We start from the raw sequence: 25,802 nt of genomic DNA, 5'->3' as shown, positions 1-25,802 counted from the left end.
TGTAGTCCCTCACTTCTTCTCCTCAGCGTTATAAACACCTGTTGTAGTCCCTCACTTCTCCTCAGCGTTATAAACACCTGTTGTAGTCCCTCACTTCTTCTCCTCAGCATTATAAACACCTGTTGCAGTTCCTCACTTCTTCTCCTCAGCATTATAAACACCTGTTGCAGTTCCTCACTTCTTCTCCTCAGCATTATAAACACCTGTTGTAGTCCCTCACTTCTCCTCAGCGTTATAAACACCTGTTGTAGTCCCTCACTTCTTCTCCTCAGCATTATAAACACCTGTTGCAGTTCCTCACTTCTTCTCCTCAGCGTTATAAACACCTGTTGTAGTCCCTCACTTCTCCTCAGCGTTATAAACACCTGTTGTAGTCCCTCACTTCTTCTCCTCAGCGTTATAAACACCTGTTGTAGTCCCTCACTTCTCCTCAGCGTTATAAACACCTGTTGTAGTCCCTCACTTCTTCTCCTCAGCATTATAAACACCTGTTGCAGTTCCTCACTTCTTCTCCTCAGCATTATAAACACCTGTTGCAGTTCCTCACTTCTTCTCCTCAGCGTTATAAACACCTGTTGTAGTCCCTCACTTCTCCTCAGCGTTATAAACACCTGTTGTAGTCCCTCACTTCTTCTCCTCAGCGTTATAAACACCTGTTGTAGTCCCTCACTTCTCCTCAGCGTTATAAACACCTGTTGTAGTTCCTCACTTCTTCTCCTCAGCGTTATAAACACCTGTTGCAGTTCCTCACTTCTTCTCCTCAGCGTTATAAACACCTGTTGTAGTCCCTCACTACTTCTCCTCAGCGTTATAAACACCTGTTGCAGTTCCTCACTTCTTCTCCTCAGCGTTATAAACACCTGTTGTAGTCCCTCACTACTTCTCCTCAGCGTTATAAACACCTGTTGTAGTCCCTCACTTCTTCTCCTCAGCGTTATAAACACCTGTTGTAGTCCCTCACTTCTCCTCAGCGTTATAAACACCTGTTGTAGTCCCTCACTTCTCCTCAGCGTTATAAACACCTGTTGTAGTCCCTCACTTCTTCTCCTCAGCGTTATAAACACCTGTTGCAGTTCCTCACTTCTTCTCCTCAGCGTTATAAACACCTGTTGCAGTTCCTCACTTCTTCTCCTCAGCATTATAAACACCTGTTGTAGTCCCTCACTTCTTCTCCTCGGCATTATAAACACCTGTTGCAGTTCCTCACTTCTCCTCAGCGTTATAAACACCTGTTGCAGTTCCTCACTTCTCGGCTTCAGAGGTTTACATGGACATAAGCCTTGTTAAATGTGTCCAACTGTTGCATGAGCATGCTACTCCGTGTTGACAGTGGAGAGTGGGTGAGATTTTAAACAATATGGGGTGCAGTGTCTTCTCTGAATTCGAGTTGAGGTTATTGTGGTGCGGGTGATGTTTGACGGGTGTACGACTCAGTTGGGGAGGCAGACATGGTGTTGTGCGTATAATACGACACCCGCGCCCCCAGAGATAAAAAAAAATACATTAAAAGACACCCATCATTCATTGGTCGAACAGCTTAGTCGCTCATGTCCGTGTCCCCTATCTGTCTCCAGCTGCACACCGGCGGCATTATCATCATGAAGGACACCAGCGAGGAAGAGGAGGAGCTGGTGGAGCCTGTCTCTGCCCACGGCCCCAAGATCGAGGAGGAGGAACAGGAGCCCGAGGCCCCCGAGTCCTTCGAGTACGTTGATGAGTGAACGTCCTCCAAGCAAAAGGTATGTGTCCTGCACCAGTGTTTACCAAATGATGGATCTGGGTACAATTGATTGTTTGCAGACACATTTTTTTTTTGAATGGGTTCACTCTGAAAGTGTGGGTTTTTGCTTAGACACATGTTTTGTTGAGCAAATGCTGTAGATGGGTCATAGTGCTAAACGCGTTGTATCCGCAGCCTAGGGGTAAATATAATGACCATTCCTCCCGCTTTGTGCGAGAACTCAAACTTTCAGGATCAAGTAGCCTGAATATTCAGCATCGCCTTGTAATTATACAGGCAACAGTCTCAGAGTAGCTATGCCACATTGATGGTTCAGAGAGAGGTAATGGTACAGTGTGCAGTTCTTTGGGTTCTTGTTCCCATGCCTAACCTGGCTCACGTTAATCAGTGCTTATGGAATGTAAACAGTGCTGCCGTCGCCAAACCTCACCCCCCCTGAGGGCAAACCCTCCATCTGTAATTGCACGGCATAGAGAGCCGAGCTAGATTGTTTTGTCATTTTTGGCCATCAGCACAATGTTATGTTTGTCTTGATCCCCATTTTACCTCCCAGGGTTATACATGTTAAAAAATCTAAAATTATGCTTAGATATTGTCATGCCCTTTGGGATCAGAAATGCTCCTGCTCTGCGAGTAAGATGATTTCAAAAACACACCACTGTGGTCAATATAAAAAAAAATCTCAAACTGTCCAATGTTTCCAGAGTTCTAGGTGAAATAGTTTTCCTTCCAAAAAAATGGTAATTGATTACGTTAAAAAGCAGCTTTTCTGTGTTGGAATGGTGTGGGTGTAATATACCTGTAATTGAAAATATTAATGTGAGTAGACTGCTGATTGTCCAACTCCTCTGAGGAAATGGCAGGCATTTTTTTAATTATCTGACATACAAGTTTGAGTATTTTTTTTAAATATTTTTTGTGTGTTTATTTTTCTCCAATTTATGCTTTGGTCAACATTATTTGGTTACGAGTTAATGGAATATGAACTTTTAAAAGTAAGATTTTTCGCTGTACAGTTACTGCAATGACAGTCTTTAAATTATGATAATTAAAAGTTAATTGTCATTTAATAAACATTTGAATATAGATATGCCTAATTAACAAAACTTTCCTGTAAAAAAAAAAAGTAATGAATTAGGGGTGTTTAGTGATCAAACACAGAGCCTGGTCAGGTGGTATCCTAACCGCTCTGTCCTTTTGGTTCCACAGGTGACGTTACCAGGCTTCTACAGGAAGAATCTTCACATCCCAGCATGCACCTCTTTGTCTCCTGCCCCTTATTTTACATGTTCCTTCCCTATCCTGGCCCCCTATGTCAGACAGGGAATGTTTGACATTCTCTTGTTAAATGGTATCATTTTCTGTCAGTACAATAAAATAAAAAAGTGGAGCATGTGTGCTTATTTTTTTCCCTTCATGTGCTGTGTGTACATAGTGTAATCCCCCTAATCCTACACGTTTAGGATGGTTTACATTCTCCAGTGTTTCATCACAGCCTGGCCACCAGCCTGCTATTATTCTGCCCAGTCTAGCTTACACAAAACACAGTGAACAGTCTCCCCATCACACTGCGGAAGTCTCCTTACCATACCCAGGGCTTGAACACACACTCACATTGAATGCACAAGGGCATATACACTCTTAGACATACAAGTCAGATTTAAACAAATAAATAAAACATAAATGTAGACATCTCAACGGACGTTTTAGTCTTTGGCTGCAAAGTGCGAACCGTTAACGGAGAACTAGATGAGGATGTTCCACATTGAGTTTAAGTGACACGGTGGTTGTTTCCCAAGTTGGGTTCGGTTGTTTATGAAAGCCTGTGGAATGACAGTTGGGGTTATGGAGCTAACGTTTGAAAATGTAACATTAGAAGCAACTGTTCTTAATACTTTAAGGTCGTTAGTGTTTTAATATATGCCCTCTTTATTCCATTACCATCTGGGGGAAAAGATGAGAGTTTCACATGAAATGCTGCTGTGCAAGAGTTAACAAAACAAGTGGGATGACATGAAGCCGCCATAGAATGTGTTGCATGTCGGAAAACGATTAACTTACTTCATTTTATGTAGCTACAAATGTTTGACCTCAGCTATTTTGGAGGAGAGAAGTGTGCTTCACTGCTTGAAAACAATCCATGGTTATTCCTCCTCACTATAGTCCTTTCTACCGCAGCTATTTAGTAACACTAGCCCATGCAGCTGTGGTCTATCACCACAATGTGTCAAACAAGGTTAAAGAAATACAGCCCTGGTTGGTTAAGTCTACTGTGCACCTGATTACAAGCTTCTTTTTTTCCTATGTGATGCCCCTACAATGGGGGGGAAACTAAACAAAAAAGTATGTCATTCCATCTTCGTGCTTGTCAGGGGAGCATTTCAATGCTCCTAATCCAATTAAACGTTATGTTATATGTACCAGCTGCTGCTATGTGCTTTTGCTACTGTATCATTGAGTGCATGCAGAAAATGTTAATCTACAGTGCTTTCGGAAAGTATTCAGACCCCTTAAGTTTTTCCACATTTTATTACGTTACAGCCTTATTCTAAAATTGATTAAAATAATTAAAACATCTTATCAATCTACTAACAAATACTCCATAATGAGAAAGCAAAAACAGGTTTTTAGAAATGTGAGCAAATGTATTCAAAAAATATATATATATCACATTTACGTAAGTATTCAGACCCGTTACTCAGTACGTTGTTGCTGCACAGCTATTTCCAGGTCTCTTCAGAGATGTTCGAACGGGTTCAAGTCCGGGCTATGGCTGGGCCACTCAAGGACATTGAGACTTGTCCCTAAGCCACTCCTGCGTTGTCTTGGCTGTGTGCTTAGGGTTGTTGTCCTGTTTGGAAGGTGAACCTTCGACCCAGTCTGAGGTCCTGACTGCTCTGGAGCAGGTTTTCACCAAGGATCTCTGTACTTTGCTCTGTTCATCTTTCCGTCGATCCCGACTAGTCTCCCAGTCCCTGCCGCTGAAAAACATCCCCACAGCAAGATGCTGCCACCACCATGCTTCAACATAGGGATGGTGTTAGGTTTCCTCCAGATGTGATGCTTGGCATTCAGGCCAAAGAGTTCAATATTGGTTTCATCAGACAGAAGAATCTTGTTTCTCATGGTCTTAGTCCTTTAGGTGCCTTTTGTCAAACTCTGGGCCGGCTGTCGTGCCTTTTTACTGAGTGGCTTCCGTCTGGCCACTACCATAAAGGAGTGCTGCAGAGATATTTGTCTTTGTGGAGATGGGAGAACCTTCCAGAGAGGAACTTTGGAGCTCTGTCAGAGTGACCATTGGGTTCTTGGTCACCTCCTTGACCAAGGCCCATCTCCCCTGATTACTCAGTTTAATGGAGGACACTGGGAATTTGAATCTGAGCTTCCTGGGCGTTAAAGAGGAGACGCGTCATACTCATCGACGACATCTCTAACACACAGATACTGGGGCAAGGATGACATCTCTAACACACAGATACTGGGGCAAGGATGACATCTCTATCACACAGATACTGAGGCAAGGATGACATCTCTAACACACAGATACTGGGGCAAGGACGACATCTCTAACACATAACGCCCATTCTATAGGTAACCCAGTGTCCTCCAACTGCTCTGCAAGCGTTATGTCAAAATATGTTAATTACTGACCAAATATGGAGTTTCGCTAAGTAACTATCTTTATTTACTCCCGTTACGGCCGGTATGTACTTCCCAAAAAAATTACAAATATTTGTTTTTACAAGCAACCTAAAAAATGTCTTCAGCCCCTCCAATGACACTGACAACAGCTCAATACATTGGAGGTGCTGAAGAGCCTTTTTTTTCCAGTTGCTTGTACATTTTAATTTAGACTTTTTTTGGAAGTACATACAGGAGTAAATGAAGATATTTGCTCAGTGAAACTCCATATTTGGTGAGTAACAAATGTATTTTGGTATAACGCTTGCAGAGCTGTCTGAGTTTGAATCTGAGCTTCCTGGCTGTTGGAAAGGTGACACGTCATACTGGGACAACTGAACCTCAAACATGCCACAGGAAGTTGTAACAGCCTGTAGTCCCCAACTGACACGAGGAAATGTTTAGTCATACTCTGAGCCTCCCTTCTCCACCCTGTTTCCCAAAGGAGATGAGATGACCGCCAATGTTTCACTTCCCGTATGTCTGTTCTATGCGGGTGGGATATTGTATATTTCTGGGGGGAAAAAGTGGAAAATCTAAATTCCTGGAAGAACCTTGTAAATCTGAAGTAGTTCACATTGTCTTTGTTTATTTTGCCTCAGCTTTTCTCTTCAACATGCCATCCTTGGCACTCACTTATCTGACCAAGTAATTAAACAGAGTAATGAGATGTTGGCACACAAACCCTTTCCATCATCAGCAGCAATGGTTCTTTATGACCCCAGTACTGCCACATGGAATAATTCTATAGGTAACCCACTCTAACCATGGCCTTATTCTGTGACCTGAACCTGTCCTGTAACCTTAAGTTCTAAAACACAAACTTGTCTTCATGAATCGATAACTGGCGCAACATCAGTTCTAAAATTGGTGGGCTGTGATGTAGTTGGTGTTAGAAGTGAAACTCCTCAGCGTCATTTCCCAACGGGGACAATATGCCCAACACCATACAAGGCGAAAAGTTACTCGTGATGTGGCGTCCAGCCAGACCAAGCCGTGAACCCTGGGGAACAGTTATGATCAGGCGGTAGACTGGCGCCTCCGGTGTCTTTTCAGCATACTGATGAATGAGAGAAGGAACGAGCATACCTTTGGCCTTCTCGCCCGTGGAGTCACCGTCTGTTGGGAACGTTGGTGAGTAAGTGTCGATGAAATGATTGCGGCTCAACAGCTCTCATGTTGTTTAGGCAAACAAGCAGTCCCACCAGGTCAGGATGGGCCAATAGAGTCGTCGGAGGGGATGGTTGTTAAATTGATTGTGTGGTTATGGAGCTGAAGGCAGGGTTAAGGCCCCAGCGTGTTTGCTTGACTTATAGGCCAGCGAGTGACATGCAGGCGGTCCATGGAACTCTGGACAGGGCAGACTGTTTTGACTCCTCAATGAGACTTGAGATCTAACGGGTGGGATGTTGTGGATCTAGGCTGATGTCCAAAATCCTAGTATCTCTGAACTAAAAGGCAGGGTACATCAGTCAGACCTCCCATTGAGACAAGCATCTTCTAGGAAAATATGAAGAGACAATCTATTGTGTCGTGATGTGATGAATATGCTGTGGTTAGTGTTCATGCCTCTGTGATGTGATGAATATGCTGTGGTTTGTTTTCATGCCTCTGTGATGTGATGAATATGCTGTGGTTTGTTTTCATGCCTCTGTGATGTGATGAATATGCTGTGGTTTGTTAATTTGCCTCTGTGATGTGATGAATATGCTGTGGTTTGTTAGTTTGCCTCCGTGATATGATGAATATGCTGTGGTTTGTCTTCATGCCTCCGTGATGTGATGAATATGCTGTGGTTTGTGTTCATGCCTCCGTGATGTGATGAATATGCTGTGGTTTGTGTTCATGCCTCCGTGATGTGATGAATATGCTGTGGTTTGTTTACATGCCTCTGTGATGTGATGAATATGCTGTGGTTTGTTAGTTTGCCTCTGTGATGTGATGAATATGCTGTGGTTTGTCTTCATGCCTCTGTGATGTGATGAATATGCTGTGGTTTGTTTTCATGCCTCTGTGATGTGATGAATATGCTGTGGTTTGTCTTCATGCCTCTGTGATGTGATGAATATGCTGTGGTTTGTTAGTTTGCCTCCGTCGCCATTTCTTCTGAAGTGCTTGACAAATGTTATTTTCAAATATACTAAATTGAGCCCCCCCCCCCCAGTTACAATCAACTAGTGCAGCTGAGTTCAGAACTCTTCCTTAATCCATTACATTTGCATTGGAGGATGGAAGACATGTTTTGGCTATATTAAAAATAAATGTCCATAGTACAATCGCAGAGAAATACTGTACCAATGACATGAGTCTAGTTTGCATCACAAGAGTAGCTGCTCTTACGAGCTCTCCTGTGTTTTACATGAATGGCTTGCTGTATGTTTGATTCCAGTCACCCTCCGCAATAGGAGTCAGGTTGCTTTTGCAGCTGGTTAGGTTCTGTTCAGCAAGGTTTTTGGACTCTCAAAGCTTCTGCGACCGCTGAAACAAACACGTCAAATGTCCTCTTCTGTCAACCTCAGACGTATTGGGTTTCTGCTCTCTGAGGGCTGGCACAACCACCAAGGCCAGTGTGGAAGATGAGGCTGTCTAGGGGTATTTTATTAGGATCCACATTCGCTATTGCGAAAGCAGCAGCTACTCTTCCTTACAAATCTCACAGAAGTATGGAAGCCATAATATATTATACTTCCATAAAGTTTTAATGGTAAAAGCTAATTGACCCAAAGGAGGGATGTCACTACGGCTAGACAAGCCATCCTTCACTCTCTCCAGCTTGGGTTCCCCACACCTGGCAGAGAGGGGTGTTCTGTGGCCCTCTGAACAGCTGAAGGCCAGACCTGTGATAGTGAGGACTTCATTTTCCTATACGGGTCGTCCCACTGGAAAGGCTGACCGCTGGCTGCTCACTGGGTGTGGAGGACAGGGAGCCCCCCCCCCCCCAAAAAATATAGTCTCCTCTAAAGGAGAGGGGCTACAGGGCCAGCCCATTCTGGGAACCAGGGCTGGAGACATAAACAGCACAACTGCAGAATGAAGTAGCAAGTAAGAGGGGTGGAAGGTATAGTACCTAACACGTCCTCCACTTTTCACCCCCCCCCCCCCTGGATGTGTGGAGGAGGATTTGCGGTGTGAAAGAATGCCTGTAACACTGTGCCTATTCACTCCGGCCATCCATTCATCATCAGCATTTAGAAAATACAGGCAGGACTGTTTGGATTCTTTGCACAAGTAGTTCAAAAATATGAAACCCTAACCATTCATTCAGAGTGACCTCATGAGCGGTCTACCCGTTAGTGTTGTCAGCTCGCTGAGCTGTGGGACTGGAGAGTTAGAGGTGAGGGCAAAACAAGGGCTACCGCTAATGAGGTCTGAGAGGGAGGAACCGTTGTATCCTGCCAAGCCATTGTCCATGTGGCCTCAGTCTCTGCCTCTTTGTCCAGTAGTTTAAGTTATTACCTTGTCTTGTGACAGTTGGCGTTCTCCTGGTGGCTTAGGAGCTTCCTTTTTTGCATGTTTTAAGAGCAAAAGTCAGTTTAGGCGTCTGTTGTGTACGATTACAAGATCATTATAAAAACCCAAATGGCAAAATAACTAGAGGACTGATCCTAAGGCCTTATTTTTATTTTATTTACTTAATTTGGTTAAGTAGGCCAGTTGAGAACAAGTTCTCATTTACAACTGCGACCTGGCCGAGATGAGGCAAAGCAGTGTGACAAAAACAACAACACAGAGTTACACATAAACAAACGTACAGTCAATAACACAATAGAAAAGAAAAATAGAAAAATCTATGTACAGTGTGTCCAAATGTAGAAGAGTAGGGAGGTGGGCAATAAATAGGCCATAGAGGTGAAAATAATTACAATGTAGCATTAATACTGGAGTGATGGATGTGCAGATGATGATGTGCAAGTAGAGATACTGGGGTGTAAAAGAGCAAGAGGGTAAGTAATAATATGGGGAGGAGGTAGTTGGGTGTGCTATTTACAGATTGGCTGTGTACAGGTACACTGTAAGCTGCTCTGACAGCTGATGCTTAAAGTTAGAGAGGGAGATATAAGACTCCAGCATCAGAGATTTTTGCAATTCGTTCCAGTCATTGGCAGCAGAGAACTGGAAGGAAAGGCGGCCAAAGGAAGTGTTGGCTTTGGGGATGACCAGTGAAATATACCTTCTGGAGTGCATGCTACGGGTGGGTGTTGCTATGGTTACCAGTGAGCTGAGATAAGGTGGGGCTTTACCGAGCAAAGACTTATAGATGACCTAGAGGGGGGGTGGGTAGATGTAGACATCCCCTCCAGGGACTACATCTACCCCTATCCCCTCCAGGGACTACATCTACCCCTACCCCCTCCAGGGACTACATCTACCCCTACCCCCTCCAGGGACTACATCTACCCCTTCCCCCTCCAGGGACTACATCTACCCCTACCCCCTCCAGGGACTACATCTACCCCTACCCCCTCCAGGGACTACATCTACCCCCACCCCTACCCCCTCCAGGGACTACATCTACCCCTTCCCCCTCCAGGGACTACATCTACCCCTTCCCCCTCCAGGGACTACATCTACCCCCTTCCCCTCCAGGTACTACATCTACCCCTACCCCCTCCAGGGACTACATCTTCCCCCTCCAGGTACTACATCTACCCCTTCCCCCTCCAGGTACTACATCTACCCCTTCCCCCTCCAGGGACTACATCTACCCCCCCTCCAGGGACTACATCTACCCCCCCCCCCCCTCCAGGGACTACATCTACCCCCCCCTCCAGGGACTACATCTATCCCCCCCAGGGACTACATCTATCCCCCCTCCAGGGACTACATCTACCCCCCCCCCCTGAGGAAATACATATATCCCCCCACCCCCTCTAGGGACTACATCTACACCCTCCAGGGACTACATCTACCCCCCCCTTCCCCTCCAGGGAATACATCTACCCCCCTTCCCCTCCAGGGACTACATCTACCCCCCCACCCCCTCCAGGGACTACATCTACCCCCCCCACCCCCCCCCCTACCTCTCCAAGGACTACATCTACCCCCTCCAGGTACTACATCTACCCCTCCCCCTCCAGGGACTACATCTACCCCCCCCCCCCCTCCAGGGACTATATCTACCCCCCCCCACCCTCTCCAGGGACTACATCTACCCCCCCACCCTCTCCAGGGACTACATCTACCCCCCCACCCTCTCCAGGGATTACATCTACACCCCCACCCCCTCCAGGGTAGATGTAGTCCTGAAGGGGGAGGAGTAGATGTTGTCCTGGCAGTCTCAGTGTACCGAGACCCTTGGACGTTGCGGCGAGTGACATTAATGGATCTTGGCCTCTTTGCGTTTGTGCACATTTCTCTTTTTATAGAGGGGAAACGTCTCCAGCAGCGGCCCTCCGCCTCTCTGCAGGGGAGTCCACCACAGACTTCCCAGAAAAAAAGGCCAGGATCCAGGCCCTGTGGCTGGGTACAGACTGGACAGTTGAGCCCTTACCACCACAACCAGTCTGGAGCTCGACAGGTACAGGCTGAGTCTGCGTCTAGAGGATCTTAAATATCAAAGTCAGGCCTACATGGCAGATGTTTTCCATTGCCAATAGCAGTTACTGTATGTGACCAGGGTAGACGTTTTGTGATGTGGCCCAGGACAATGCTTTGAAACAGACTAAACATGCACATGTCCGCTGTGAGGACCATTGCTCATGAAAGGACTAAAGGACTGGATGCCTTACATTTTTGCACCAGGATAAATAAACAGTGTAATTATTGAGTGGGTGACACACCATCAGGGATGTATGTTCACTATAGCCCTGTTTATACCTGGTTCTAACATGCATCCTTTGTCCTGATCTTGTCCACATTCTGATTGTGCCCACATTTTCAGACAGGTGTAGATGATTAAAAGACACATTGTGATCAGATCTTCCTGACCACCTGTGGAGTTAGTCAGGCACGCAAGTGTCGGTGGACCATTTTGATGCAATAAATCAATGATGATTTAATGTGGCTTAAAATATATATTATTTTGAAAGAATATCTTTCAAATAGTTTACAGACAGGGAGGGACAAGGAAATCTGGTCACAATACAGACACATTGGATAGAAAACAGACTCATTTTAATACCATGTGTAGCATTGGGCCAGTAACTGAAAGGTCGCTCGTGGATTTGAATTATTTTTATTTTTTTATCTGACATTCTGCCCTTAAGGAAGGCAGTTAACCCCCGACGATTACGTGAATGTCGATTAAGGCAGCCCCCCGCACAGCTCTGATTGAGGATTTGGGTTTGTGAAAGAAAATGTTGTTTGCTTTTCTAATGACCAATTTGTGTGTTCATACAAGTGACTGATTGAACAAATCTTCACCAACAGTATCTGCATTTTGGCAGTACGCCCAGACCCTTGTTTAGAGAACGAAAGATCTGTTTAAAATCTAATCAAATTTTGTGTTTCTAGCTCCAACAGTGCAGTAATATCTAATACATGGAATTAATTTCAAGGTCTCAGCTTAGAGAGAAGAAGCCTCGTGAGGTGTTGGTCTGTCACGTGAATGAACCAGTATTGGTCTGTCACATGGATGAAAGAAAAGCTAAATCCTGCAGTATATTAGAGAACTAACCGGACTGGCCCGGAAAAGCTCACTTCAGATTGGTATTTTATGCATCTAAGTTTGACTGTGACCTCTCCAGCATGCTGTTAATAAAGAATGATTAGTTTAAGTTTGACTTAGTGTCCCTTTGTAGAATTTCCACAACAGGTTAAATGCATTCGGGTGTGCAACTAATTATGTATCTCCTTTCCCTTCCCGAAAATGTGGGCACAATCTGATTGTGGACAAGATCAGGACAAAGGATGCATGTTAGCCCCAGGTACAAACGGGGCTTGTGTGGGAGCGACAAGGTGATCCATAGGGAAAGGAAGAATAGCTTCTCTGTGACATCACTGTTGTGAGCACATCGAAAGGATGGCTGGAGAGGCTCAGACACACATGCATTGTTTGTATACTGAACATAAACACAACATGTAGTGTCCAACAGAGTTGTTGCCAGACAATTGAATGTTCATTTCTCTACCACAAGCCACCTGTTGTTTTAGATTATTTTGCAGTACATCCAACCAGCCTCACAACCGCAGACCGTGTAACCACGCCAGCCCAGGACCTCCACATCCGGCTTCTTCGTCTGAGGGGGGGGTGCTGAGTAGTATTTCAGTCTGTAATAAAGCCCTTTGTGGGGGAAAAAATTATTCTGATTGATTGGCTGGGCCGGCCTATGCCCTCCATCAGTCATGTGAAATCCGTAGATTAGGACCTAATGAATTTCAATTGACCGATTTCCTTCTATGAACTGTAACTCAGTGAAATCTTTGAAATTGTTGCATGTTTACATTTTTGCTCAGTGTATTTGCCAGCCTTCTATGAAGTAGAAACAGCAATCCTTCATGAGGTAAGCACTCTGCATGGAAGAGGGGACAACATTTCTCAGAAGGATCAGATAACATCTATGCGTCCGGGATAAAATGAGGACTTGAAATATGGAAGCCAATTTTGTGTTTAAGAGTAAAGCCCTTAAAGGGATACTTCAAGATTTTGGGAGTGAAGCCCTTTATCTACTTTCCCAGAGTCAGATGAACTCTGTGTGCAGTTTAAAGTTGCTAACTAGGGTTAGCGCAATGACGATGTCTATGGTAACTGCTAGCATACTAGTAGATACAATAGACTAACAGTTATTGCGCTAACGCTAGTTCGAGGTAGTTTCGGGAGTCAATTCTAAGTTCCTTCATACTGGATGCAGACAAAAATGGTATCATTGCCAAAATAGTGAAGTATCCCTTTAATGTAATAAAACAGACAATCAGAACGAGAAATTGCTTTATAAAATCAATACAACAAACAGTAAGAAATTCAGTCCATGATTTGCAGTAAATGTAATATAGTCCATAATTATATCGATAATATGCATATCTGAGTGGTATAGGGAGACAATTTTATCTTGTAATTTTCTTTTTATATTATCAGCATTTACAAGCGATTATTTAATGATTCAAGTACCACTACTTTAGATTTAACTTATGCATATTCAAAAGCTGTACAAGATCTGTATCCCATGTTTTATTTAAGAATAGCCCAGTTTATATCTGGTGCTAACAAAAAACTTAAACACTGATCAGATCTTCCTGACCACCTACGGAAGTAGTTGGGACAAATTGATTGGTTGGATGAAAGCTCAGTGGGCAGAGTTTACAAGTTAAGAGTCCAATAAAAATCAAGGAAATCCCTAGTTACACATTTCATTTACATGTGATCTGATCCAATCACTAGATTGGTCCTTCCGGGCCATCGTCTCAAAATAATAATTTGTATTTTACGTTATAGACCAATATTGATGCCTTTAGTCCATGGTGCCCTATGTCAATGATTTGAGGGTGGATTTAAATGGTTTGACAATCCAGATCTGTTTACACAGACCTCCTCCAGAAGTGGTAAGAAGGATCTGATCACAATCAGTTGCTTTAATCATCTACACCCATCTAAAAATGTGGGCACTATCAGAATGTGGACAAGATCAGGACAAAAGGCAAATGATAGCACCAGGTATTAAAAGGGCTTAAGAGAGCATTAGCACCAAGTATAACCAGGGCCTAAGAGAGCATTAGCACCAAGTATAACCAGGGCCTAAGAGAGCATTAGCACCAAGTATAACCAGGGCCTAAGAGAGCTCCCCATATTGCAATTGCAATGCCACAGTAGTATGTATCCAGGAAGGTGGTACATGCTTGTTAGTGTATCTAATACACTGCTATACTAATAAACAAGGTATATTTTATAGAAGTCGTTTTTTGCCATCCAATGAACAGGATGCTATAATACTGTTTAAAATAAGATAGTGAGACATGTCAGAAAGTGGATACTACAATAAATTCAAACATACATGTACAGAAAGGGCCTAACATGCAATCTTTCCTCTTTTTAACAGTCATTATTTCTGGTCTAAAACAAGATTGAATATGAAATACTTTAAAACATAAGGCTTGTCTTCCTCACACACACACAAAAAAAATAACGGATTACCCTCCTTCACAAACAAACAAAGAACTGGCCTTGGTGACAAACACGGAAAATCAGATCTTAAAAATCACACAAAACAAAAGTATTGCCTCAAAAATTCAACAGCAAAATACCCACAATCAACATCTGTGCATGAGCCACATGAAGGGTTTTTCAAGAGTGACAAACCTACCCTTCGACAACATGAGCACGTCACGCCAACTGACACTTCAACGTTTCACCATACAGAACAGTGTTGACGAGGAAAGTGGGACTTTGTGCAAATAATTAAGGTGGCAGGATATGTCAACTACCTGGGGGGGGGGGGGGGGGGGTCGGCCATCAACATTAACTTTCATTTTTAACATAATGAGTCTCATTTGCATTTTTATATACAACAGATCAATGCTGTGAAACCACACTACTATAGCCAAAAATCACAAAAGGTGCTGCTTAATAATCAACAAAACACCACATTGAAATGGGACGATTTTAGCAAATTGATAGCACAAATAAAATGTGTATTTTATATATTTAAAAAAGTATCTACATGTAAAAAGCCTACTAAACTTCAAAAGACACGATGAGTGGTCTATTTGGGTGGTGATGAGTGGTCTATTTGGGTGGTGATGAGTGGTCTATTTGGTTTATATGAATTCAGAATAGACAATTATGACTCGACTTGATTTTGTTTATGGTTATGTTTTGAACCAAACTGTCCCATTATGTAAAAAGCATAATACTGTACCATTCAGGTTCAAATGTGAACTGTTTTACAAACTGGGCGCCGGTCCAGAGTCTCATAAAACATTGTTTAAGTTCACAATCCTGAGCCATCCAGCCTCAATAAAATGTATACATTTTAAACTTTAAAATGTACAATTTTAGACCCATTAAAAGTGATATACAACAGACACCTTCACCATTGAGGTTCAGGTGAAACAGACCCTCCAATACTCGTGCTGAGTACAGCACTGACCAGGAAAAAGCCCAGTCGGTTTCCCCAGACTTCCAGGTCGTCTCATGGCCTCTGCTGCGAGTCATACTGCTGGTAGCGGTTCAGCTTCTCCGGATCGTTTGAAGCCATCTGGGAAAAATCCTGGAAAATGTCTTGGTAGGTTTCATCTCCTGCAAGGACAAAGTAAACCATTACAGTGTAAGTACGACTCGGTAATACTAGGAGTAATACTAGCCAGAGACTTAGAATAAAACTAGTTGGTATTGTAGAATAAAATGCAAGCTTGCAAAAGGAAGATTTGCGAGCTCAGACTTTTGTCACAGACACACATAATACAGGTAAGATAGGATGTTTTTTTATATTGCCAAAGGTTTGAAAAGGGAGTGAAAGAAATAGAAATGTGGCCATACCTTAAAGCGTCACTGTGGGGCAGTAGAGAGAAACAGCATTACGCAGAGGAAAATGTAACAATGAAAGAAGAAGCAGCACAATGTTTGAGGAGTGTGCAGGCCTAAAGCAGTACTAAGGCAAGGAGCCCCTCTCTTTGCAGTGAATTGTGATGTGGGAAAAAAAGGAAGCCCACAAGATTAGTTTAGATACCAACTGTATTGTATTTAAAGTGCAGGATTTATGTACAAAAATACAGCTGTGTTGGACTCAGCACCCCAAAGAAACGAGAGAACAGAAGAAAGGCACAAACTCCGGGGAGAGAAAGAGAAACAGTACAGAGCAAAGTGATAGACAGAGAGAGACAAGCAATGAGAGAGAGCGAGACCGAGACAAGCAATGAGTGATAGACAGAGAGACCGAGACAAGCAATGAGAGAATAAGAGTGCAACAAGTAACTGAGCAGAGAGCTTGACAACACAGCATCATTCCATTGGATCCCTTCCCTACAACACATTCATACACTTCAGGTTTGTACACTAACAAAATGTAAAACATTGTCTTTGTAGAAAACACTACTGTATCCCCAACTACTGCAACTGTCTGCTGTTGACTTCAAGGTAATAACAGGCAAATATCGCTCACATTGGATTTAAATCATGACAGAAAACAGTACATGAACAGTCGTATTAAATCAAGTACTCTTCTCGTTACAGGTCCAAGAATCTATGGGTCATTGACTGAATCTACAAAATCATGCTCTTTCCATGACACTTTGACCAGGTGAAAGCTATGATCCCTTATTGACGTGACTTGTTAAATCCACTTCAATCAGTGTAGATGAAGGGGAGGAGACAGGTTAAAGAAGGATTTTTAAGCCTTGAGACATGGATTGTGTGTGTGTGCCATTCAGAGGGTGAATGGGCAAGACAAAATATTTAAGTGACTTTGAACAGAGTATGATAGTAGGTGCCAGGCGCACCGGTTTGTGTCAAGAACTGCAATGCTGCTGTGTTTTTCACACTAAACAGTTTCCCGTGTGTATCAAGAATGGTCTACCACCAAAGGTCATCCAGCCAACTTGGCACAACTGTGGGAAGCATTGGAGTCAACATGGGCCATTGAGGCTGTTCTGAGGGGAGAAGGGGTGCAACTCAATATTAGGAAGGTGGAAGGTGTTCCAAAAGTTTGGAATACTCAATGACCAAACACTTTTGAAGTGGAGGAACTATATCCAGTAGAACTACATTAAGTCCAAAGAGCAGCATGCTGGGTCACCTCCCTGTCAAACTCTACATTTATATTCCACTCAAAGAGTGAAGTGGGGATTTCTAAATGGAGCACTCCCTCCAGTGGCCACACGAGGTAATTGGACCAGTTGTTTCCTCACCCTGTCAGACCCACTACAAACTAGATGTTTCCTCACCCTGTCAGACCCGCTACAAACTAGATGTTTCCTCACCCTGTCAGACCCACTACAAAACTAGTTGTTTCCTCACCCTGTCAGACCCACTACAAACTAGATGTTTCCTCACCCTGTCAGACCCACTACAAACTAGTTGTTTCCTCACCCTGTCAGACCCGCTACAAACTAGTTGTTTCCTCACCCTGTCAGACCCGCTACAAACTAGTTGTTTCCTCACCCTGTCAGACCCGCTACAAACTAGTTGTTTCCTCACCCTGTCAGACCCGCTACAAACTAGTTGTTTCCTCACCCTGTCAGACCCGCTACAAACTAGTTGTTTCCTCACCCCGTCAGACCCGCTACAAACTAGATGTTTCCTCACCCTGTCAGACCCACTACAAACTAGTTGTTTCCTCACCCTGTCAGACCCACTACAAACTAGATGTTTCCTCACCCTGTCAGACCCGCTACAAACTAGTGGTTTCCTCACCCTGTCAGACCCGCTACAAACTAGATGTTTCCTCACCCTGTCAGACCCGCTACAAACTAGATGTTTCCTCACCCTGTCAGACCCACTACAAACTAGATGTTTCCTCACCCTGTCAGACCCGCTACAAACTAGATGTTTCCTCACCCTGTCAGACCCACTACAAACTAGCCTTAGACAAGACTTTTCAGGAACAGCACTATTGGTCAATGTAGTAATCATTAAATGTAGTAATCATTAAAATCACTATATTTAAACTGATATTCAAATCTCCTCGGTGCATCACCAATGGCTGGTCTCAGTGCATCACCACTGGCTGGTCTCATGCACCACCAATGGTGGTGCATGAGACCACCATTGACATAATGAAACGTGTCTTGCCTCTGAAATGTCCAACTGGCTCAACATACAATAAGATGACTGACGAGAGACATGGAGTCTCTGGCCCAATCCCACACCTAAATTCTATGTTTAACATATTGCAACCCCTACGCCCTAAGCACATGTGAAGATCTGAGAGGATTTGATTGGTGTAATCTTGGATTTGGGATTGGGCCAGCGTGTTCTCTTTCAGCTGATATTCATCCTCTTTGGCCACAGAGCCTGGATCATGGAACACTAAGCACTAGGGGGCATATTGGCTTGTACAGACTTCAGTTTGGATACGTCAGTAACTATTAGGCTGAAATAGTGCTTTTTGTGCCCATTTAAAAATTACCCATCAGGCTCAGGTGCATTGCCAGGGGGCAAAGCCTGTGTGATGGGGAAGATGAAAGGATGACATCTAAAGAGGGGAACATTTCATTCATTATTTACCAACAATACTGGAGTGAGCTTCACACTGTCCTATATTCAAATGTTTTGTGAATGTCTCTTTTTTTATCCAATAAGTTGAAGTCAATTATATAACTATTATGCGGTAAAATGCTGTAAATGTGGATACTTTTCTAAGACTATTGCCCTTCCTTTTTGGTACACTCTACCACCTTGATATCTCTTGTCTAAACTTACATTCACACCCTTACCAGTGTCAGCTAACATTAAAGGGATACTTCTAATGCTAGCAGATAACCATAGACTTCCAGTCATTGCGCTAACGCTAGTTAGCATTGGCTTGTAAAACTACCTACAACTTCCTTCATACTGGACACAGAGACATAAAAATGGTATCCACAAGTTCCTCAGACTCTGGGGAAGTAGATACAATCCCAAAGGACTGTATAATTCATGTTAAATGTCAGACAAAGAACAGGATTGCCAGAGGGGGGAAATGTTCTATACCATAGCTAGCTAGACCAACAATCAATGAAATCATAATAGTCTTAAAACAGGTGTAGAAAATACAACACAATACAAAACAAAAACCACACAAAAACAAGGATGCAAGCACATTCGACTTACAGTACTCACCCTTGTTCATAATGTGTTGTCTTTCTGACATTAGCGCTTCCGAGAATCTCTCTCAACTTTACTTCCTATTCTGCTTATACTGTATATGATATAGAAATGTATGTATATTTATGTACAATACATCATTTACAATGACATCTTATCATTATATGGTTCCAATTGTTATAAAAAAAAATAAAAAAAATCCCCCACAAAAGTAAAATGCATATATAAAATGTGCCAAAATGTATACTTCATCATTGTAACAAACAGATCAAACAAGTGAACAAGAAAAAGTATTTTAAAAAGGGGGAGGTTAAGACTCACTGTGGGAACTATACATGTAACACACTGAGATATTGCATAAGCATACCAGGAATGTGCATAAATATTCCCTCAGGTAAATCACTAATAATCACACCTGGTGCATGGCAACACACTGCTAGCCACTCAACAGCCTGATGGTCAAAACTCTCATTCAAAAGTCAGGATTACTGCCTGCTAGTCAAGACCGACGTAGCATTGCTGTTCGATAGTAATGACAACCTCTGTTGCACGTGCTCTTCGACATCACAACTAATAAAGACATGGCGGTTTGAAAGTTGGGACGCAACAGACGACTTCAAAAAAAAGGACTGTTTATGTCACAGCTGTTCAGTAGTCAAAACAATGGCTCGAGAGCTTATGGCTTTGACCCCGGGTGGAAATAAAAAGTCGAGCACTTTTGTCTAAAACACAAGATGCAGCTTCGCTCACCACCTGGCTGGTATTGAACAACACAGGACATCACAGGGCCCAAAGTTTGCTTAATAAAAGTATGTTGCTTCTCTTGTCTTTGTATTTGGGCTCTATGATCTCTAAGGCTCAGCCAGCTGCAGGCAAATGAACTCCTGCATACACTTCCTGTATTGCATCTCTGTGGGGCTGCTGGTGGAATAATGACCTGACTGCATGTAGGGCCCCTCCGCCTCCCGCATCTCCTCGTTCATCTTGGCCAATCGCAGTCTGGGGAAAGGAGAGCGAGGGGAGGACAGTCATTATTCATTTTGTCATCTTTATCCAACCCACCTTTAGACTTATAGAAGCAATCCATATGAATTGGGACAGTGTAAAGTCATAAAATGTTGCCTCAATCTCAAATTCAAAATGGAGTACTAAGTGACAAATATAAGGCAAATTGTTTTTCCATAAAAAATAAATACACTATATTTATATAATATTTATGTATACTGAACAAAAATATAAACCAACATGTAACAATTTCAAATACTTTTCTGAGTTAGTTTATATAAAGGAAATTAGTAAATTGAAATAAATGTATTAGGCAGTAATCTACGGATTTCACATGATTGGGAATAAAGATATCCATCAGTTGGTCAAAGATATCTTTAAAAAAATTTAGGGGTGTGGATCAGAAAACCAGTCCGTATCTGGTGTGGCCAACATTTGCCTCATGCAGTGCGACATATCTCCTTCTCATAGAGTTGATTGTGGCCTGTGGAATGTTGTCCCACTCCTCTACAATGGGTGTGCGAAGTTGCTGGATATTGGCGGGAACTGGAAAATGCTGTCATACACATCAATCCAGAGCATCCCAAACATGGTCAATGGGTGACATGTCTGGTGAGTATGCAGGCCATGGAAGAACAGATCCTTGTGACATGGGGCCGTGCATTATCATCAAATCAAATGTTATTGGTCGCGTACACATATTTAGCAGATGTTATTGCGGGTGTAGCGCCATGCTTGTGTTCCTAACTCCAACAGTGCAGTGGTATCTAACAATTTACAACAATACATGCTGAAACATGAAGTGATGGCGTTGGATGAATGGCACAATAATGGGCCTCAGGATCTCGTCACAGTGTCTCTGTGCATTTAAATTACCACTGATAAAATGCAATTGTGTTAGTTGTCCGTAGCTTATGCCTGCCCATACCATAACCCCACCGCCACCATGGGGCACTCTGTTCACAACGTTGACATCAGCAAACCGCTCGCCCACACGACACCATACACGTGGTACTGACAAATTCTCTAAGACAACGTTGGAGGCGGCTTATGGTTGAAAAATGAACATTAAATTCTCTGGCAACAGCTCTGGTGGACATTCCTGCAGTCAGCTTGCCAATTGCACGCTCCCTCAAAACTTGAGACATCTGTGGCATTGTGTTGTGAGACAACTGCACATTTTAGAGTGGCCTTTTAATGTCCGCAGCACAAGGTGCACCTGTGTAATGATCATGCTGTTTAATCAGCTTCTTGATATGCCACACCTGTCAGGTGGATGGGTTACCTTGTCAAATATGTCTTCTGTGCCCATATGAATAACCCCTATGATGTAACTGGAATGATGAGATAGATGTTCTTCTTCTCTGTTTTTGTTTTATTATTTCACTGCCATACTGTGTTGGATCTTGTCCAGCCATCTTGTCTCAAGAGGACCACAATGGAAATAAGACCCAGACTTTGTGTGTTATCCTCCATGATTTTATTCATGTGCATATATATGGCTTTTAAGTTTTATGTGTGCTTGTTTTTTTTAAATGGTCGAATTAATAAAAAAGGAGAAATGCTCACTAACAGGGATGTAAACAAATTTTTGCACAAAAAGTGAGATATATGCTTTTTGTGAGTATGGAACATTTCTGGGATCTTTTTATTTCAGCTCATGAAACATGGGACCAACACTTTACATGTTGCGTTTATATGGCTTGGCACTCACAATGTGACGATGTCTGCATTGGCAGCGTCCACTGCCATGGATAGGGGCGTTTTCGCTTCAATGTCTGCCGCGTTCTGATTGGCTCCTCTTTTCAGGAACAAACACACTTGACTGGATTGGAGAATCAAATTTAAAAAAGGAAAAAAATCAATTGTAATACCCCAACATGAACTAAGATCATAGACTGAGTTCCCCTTTGTCACCACTAATTAACCTCAACCCACTAATTAACCTCAACCCACTAATTAACCTCAACCCACTACCCTCGTCTATTACGATCAAATATAACATGCATAAAGGCTTAGCAGAGGCTTGCCATAAAATCTTTAATCTAAACCAGAACACATGAACAAAAGGAACAGTCTGCCGTGTATTACTACGCCAGGTGAGATCTAGAAATAACAGACCTCCGATGCTGTAGGGCGGCAGGTAACCTAGTGGTTAGAGTGGCAGGTAACCTAGTGGTTAGAGTGGCAGGTAACCTAGTGGTCAGAGTGGCAGGTAACCTAGTGGTCAGAGTGGCAGGTAACCTAGTGGTCAGAGTGGCAGGTAACCTAGTGGTTAGAGTGGCAGGTAACCTAGTGGTTAGAGTGGCAGGTAACCTAGTGGTCAGAGTGGCAGGTAACCTAGTGGTTAGAGTGGCAGGTAACCTAGTGGTTAGAGGGGCAGGTAACCTAGTGGTTAGAGTGGCAGGTAACCTAGTGGTTAGAGGGGCAGGTAACCTAGTGGTTAGAGTGGTAGGTAACCTAGTGGTTAGAGTGGCAGGTAGCCTAGTGGTTAGAGTGGCAGGTAGCCTAGTGGTTAGAGTGGCAGGTAGCCTAGTGGTTAGAGTGGCAGGTAGCCTAGTGGTTAGAGTGGCAGGTAACCTAGTGGTTAGACTGGCAGGTAACCTAGTGGTTAGAGTGGCAGGTAACCTAGTGGTCAGAGCGGCAGGTAACCTAGTGGTCAGAGCGGTAGGTATCCTAGTGGTTAGAGTGGCAGGTAACCTAGCGGTTAGAGTGGCAGGTAACCTAGCGGTTAGAGTGGCAGGTAACCTAGCGGTTAGAGTGGCAGGTAACCTAGTGGTTAGAGTGGCAGGTAACCTAGTGGTTAGAGTGGCAGGTAACCTAGTGGTTAGAGTGGCAGGTAACCTAGTGGTTAGAGTGGCAGGTAACCTAGTGGTTAGAGTGGCAGGTAACCTAGTGGTTAGAGTGGCAGGTAACCTAGTGGTTAGAGTGGCAGGTATCCTAGTGGTTAGAGTGGCAGGTAACCTAGTGGTTAGAGTGGCAGGTAACCTAGTGGTTAGAGTGGCAGGTAACCTAGTGGTTAGAGTGGCAGGTAACCTAGTGGTCAGAGTGGCAGGTAGCCTAGTGGTTAGAGTGACAGGTAGCCTAGTGGTTAGAGTGACAGGTAGCCTAGTGGTTAGAGTGGCAGGTAGCCTAGTGGTTAGAGTGACAGGTAGCCTAGTGGTTAGAGTGGCAGGTAACCTAGTGGTTAGAGTGGCAGGTAACCTAGTGGTTAGAGTGGCAGGTAGCCTAGTGGTTAGAGTGGCAGGTAACCTAGTGGATAAAGTGGCAGGTAACCTAGTGGTTAGAGTGACAGGTAACCTAGTGGTAACCTAGTGGTTAGAGTGGCAGGTAACCTAGTGGTAACCTAGTGGTAACCTAGTGGTTAGAGTGGCAGGTAACCTAGTGGTTAGAGTGGTAGGTAACCTAGTGGTTAGAGTGGCAGGTAACCTAGTGGTTAGAGTGGCAGGTAACCTAGTGGTTAGAGTGGCAGGTAACCTAGTGGTTAGAGTGGCAGGTATCCTAGTGGTTAGAGTGGCAGGTAACCTAGTGGTTAGAGTGGCAGGTAACCTAGTGGTCAGAGCGGCAGGTAACCTAGTGGTCAGAGCGGTAGGTATCCTAGTGGTTAGAGTGGCAGGTAACCTAGTGGTTAGAGTGGCAGGTAACCTAGCGGTTAGAGTGGCAGGTAACCTAGCGGTTAGAGTGGCAGGTAACCTAGTGGTTAGAGTGGCAGGTAACCTAGTGGTTAGAGTGGCAGGTAACCTAGTGGTTAGAGTGGCAGGTAACCTAGTGGTTAGAGTGACAGGTAACCTAGTGGTAACCTAGTGGTTAGAGTGGCAGGTAACCTAGTGGTAACCTAGTGGTAACCTAGTGGTTAGAGTGGCAGGTAACCTAGTGGTTAGAGTGGTAGGTAACCTAGTGGTTAGAGTGGCAGGTAACCTAGTGGTTAGAGTGGCAGGTAACCTAGTGGTTAGAGTGGCAGGTATCCTAGTGGTTAGAGTGGCAGGTATCCTAGTGGTTAGAGCGGCAGGTAACCTAGTGGTTAGAGTGGCAGGTAACCTAGTGGTTAGAGTGGCAGGTAACCTAGTGGTTAGAGTGGCAGGTAACCTAGTGGTTAGAGTGGCAGGTAACCTAGTGGTTAGAGGGGCAGGTAACCTAGTGGTTAGAGTGGCAGGTAACCTAGTGGTTAGAGTGGCAGGTAACCTAGTGGTTAGAGTGGTAGGTAACCTAGTGGTTAGAGTGGCAGGTAGCCTAGTGGTTAGAGTGGCAGGTAACCTAGTGGATAAAGTGGCAGGTAACCTAGTGGTTAGAGTGACAGGTAACCTAGTGGTAACCTAGTGGTTAGAGTGGCAGGTAACCTAGTGGTAACCTAGTGGTAACCTAGTGGTTAGAGTGGCAGGTAACCTAGTGGTTAGAGTGGTAGGTAACCTAGTGGTTAGAGTGGCAGGTAACCTAGTGGTTAGAGTGGCAGGTAACCTAGTGGTTAGAGTGGCAGGTAACCTAGTGGTTAGAGTGGCAGGTAACCTAGTGGTTAGAGTGGCAGGTATCCTAGTGGTTAGAGTGGCAGGTATCCTAGTGGTTAGAGCGGCAGGTAACCTAGTGGTTAGAGTGGCAGGTAACCTAGTGGTTAGAGTGGCAGGTAACCTAGTGGTTAGAGTGGCAGGTAACCTAGTGGTTAGAGTGGCAGGTATCCTAGTGGTTAGAGCGGCAGGTAACCTAGTGGTCAGAGCGGCAGGTAACCTAGTGGTCAGAGCGGCAGGTAACCTAGTGGTTAGAGTGGCAGGTAACCTAGTGGTTAGAGTGGCAGGTATCCTAGTGGTTAGAGTGGTAGGTAACCTAGTGGTTAGAGTGGTAGGTAACCTAGTGGTTAGAGTGGCAGGTATCCTAGTGGTTAGAGTGGTAGGTATCCTAGCGGTTAGAGTGGCAGGTAACCTTGTGGTTAGAGCGTTGGGCCAGTAACTGAAAGGTTGCTGGATTGAATCCCTGAGCTGACAAGGTAAAAATCTGTCGTTCTGCCCCTGAACAGGCAGTTAACCCACTGTTCCTAGGCCGTCATTGAAAAGAAGAATTTGTTCTTAACTGACTTGCCTAGTTAAAACAAATAAAAAATAATTACAATGACATCCTACAGGGTAACAGTGGGTTAACTGCCTTGTTCAGGGATCTTTAACGTTCTGCTAAAAGACAGATCGGAGGTTGTGGTAGGTGGTAAGGGGTGGGAACGGACCCGGTGTGTCCCAGGATGGTGGCATGGTGGAGGGGTCCTCGGCCCAGGGCGTCCTGCTGGTTCACGTTTCCTGCGTTCTGGAGCAGGAACTCACAGGTCACCAACGAGCCCTGGAAGAATAGAAAAGTACCAGTCCATTTATCGCGCATGAGCACACTCCCCACGCCTGTCCACAACACTCCCCACGCCTGTCCACAACACTCCCCACGCCTGTCCACAACACTCCCCACGCCTGTCCACAACACTCCCCACGCCTGTCCACAACACTCAAGTATCCTCACCCCCTGCACAGCCATGATGAGCGGGGTCCTCTTGTCGTCTTCGGTGTTGACCCAGTTGACCTCCGCTCCGTGGGCCAGGGCCTCGGCCATGTCGGGCAGGCTGCGGGCACACGAGGCCCAGTACAGTTGCAGGCCCGGGGAGTACTCCTTGGGCTCCGAGAACACCACCAGCTCCTTACAGGGCGATGGAGGGGGCAGGGTGGCAGGCATGGC

General features: G+C 44.3%; 2 protein-coding genes across 9 annotated transcripts in view; one reads left to right on the top strand and one right to left on the bottom strand.

Moving 5' to 3' along the window:
- Positions 1 to 3,136, top strand: part of psmd1 (proteasome 26S subunit, non-ATPase 1) — a 60,976-nt gene extending 57,840 nt beyond the window's left edge. For all 3 annotated transcript variants that reach the window (XM_039000774.1, XM_039000775.1, XM_039000773.1), the window contains exons 24-25: positions 1,575 to 1,739; positions 2,951 to 3,136. In XM_039000774.1, coding sequence (XP_038856702.1) covers positions 1,575 to 1,721 — 147 coding nt within the window. In that variant the 3' untranslated portion in view covers positions 1,722 to 1,739; positions 2,951 to 3,136. The remainder of the gene's footprint in view (positions 1 to 1,574; positions 1,740 to 2,950) is intronic.
- Positions 3,137 to 13,238: 10,102 nt separating this feature from the next.
- LOC120053624 (arf-GAP with coiled-coil, ANK repeat and PH domain-containing protein 2-like) overlaps positions 13,239 to 25,802 on the bottom strand; it is a 72,752-nt gene continuing 60,188 nt past the window's right edge. For all 6 annotated transcript variants that reach the window (XM_039000770.1, XM_039000767.1, XM_039000772.1 and 3 more), the window contains 5 exons: positions 25,590 to 25,802; positions 25,309 to 25,418; positions 21,817 to 21,927; positions 20,035 to 20,096; positions 13,239 to 15,593 (listed from right to left, as the gene is read on the bottom strand). The exon at positions 25,590 to 25,802 is cut by the window's right edge. In XM_039000770.1, coding sequence (XP_038856698.1) covers positions 15,487 to 15,593; positions 20,035 to 20,096; positions 21,817 to 21,927; positions 25,309 to 25,418; positions 25,590 to 25,802 — 603 coding nt within the window. In that variant the 3' untranslated portion in view covers positions 13,239 to 15,486. The remainder of the gene's footprint in view (positions 15,594 to 20,034; positions 20,097 to 21,816; positions 21,928 to 25,308; positions 25,419 to 25,589) is intronic.

The sequence above is a fragment of the Salvelinus namaycush genome, chromosome 9 (genome assembly GCF_016432855.1).
Source record: "Salvelinus namaycush isolate Seneca chromosome 9, SaNama_1.0, whole genome shotgun sequence".
Taxonomy (NCBI): Eukaryota; Metazoa; Chordata; class Actinopteri; order Salmoniformes; family Salmonidae; genus Salvelinus; species Salvelinus namaycush.
The sequence above is the reverse complement of the archived record's forward strand: the minus strand, read 5'-3'. Positions and strand labels throughout refer to the sequence as shown.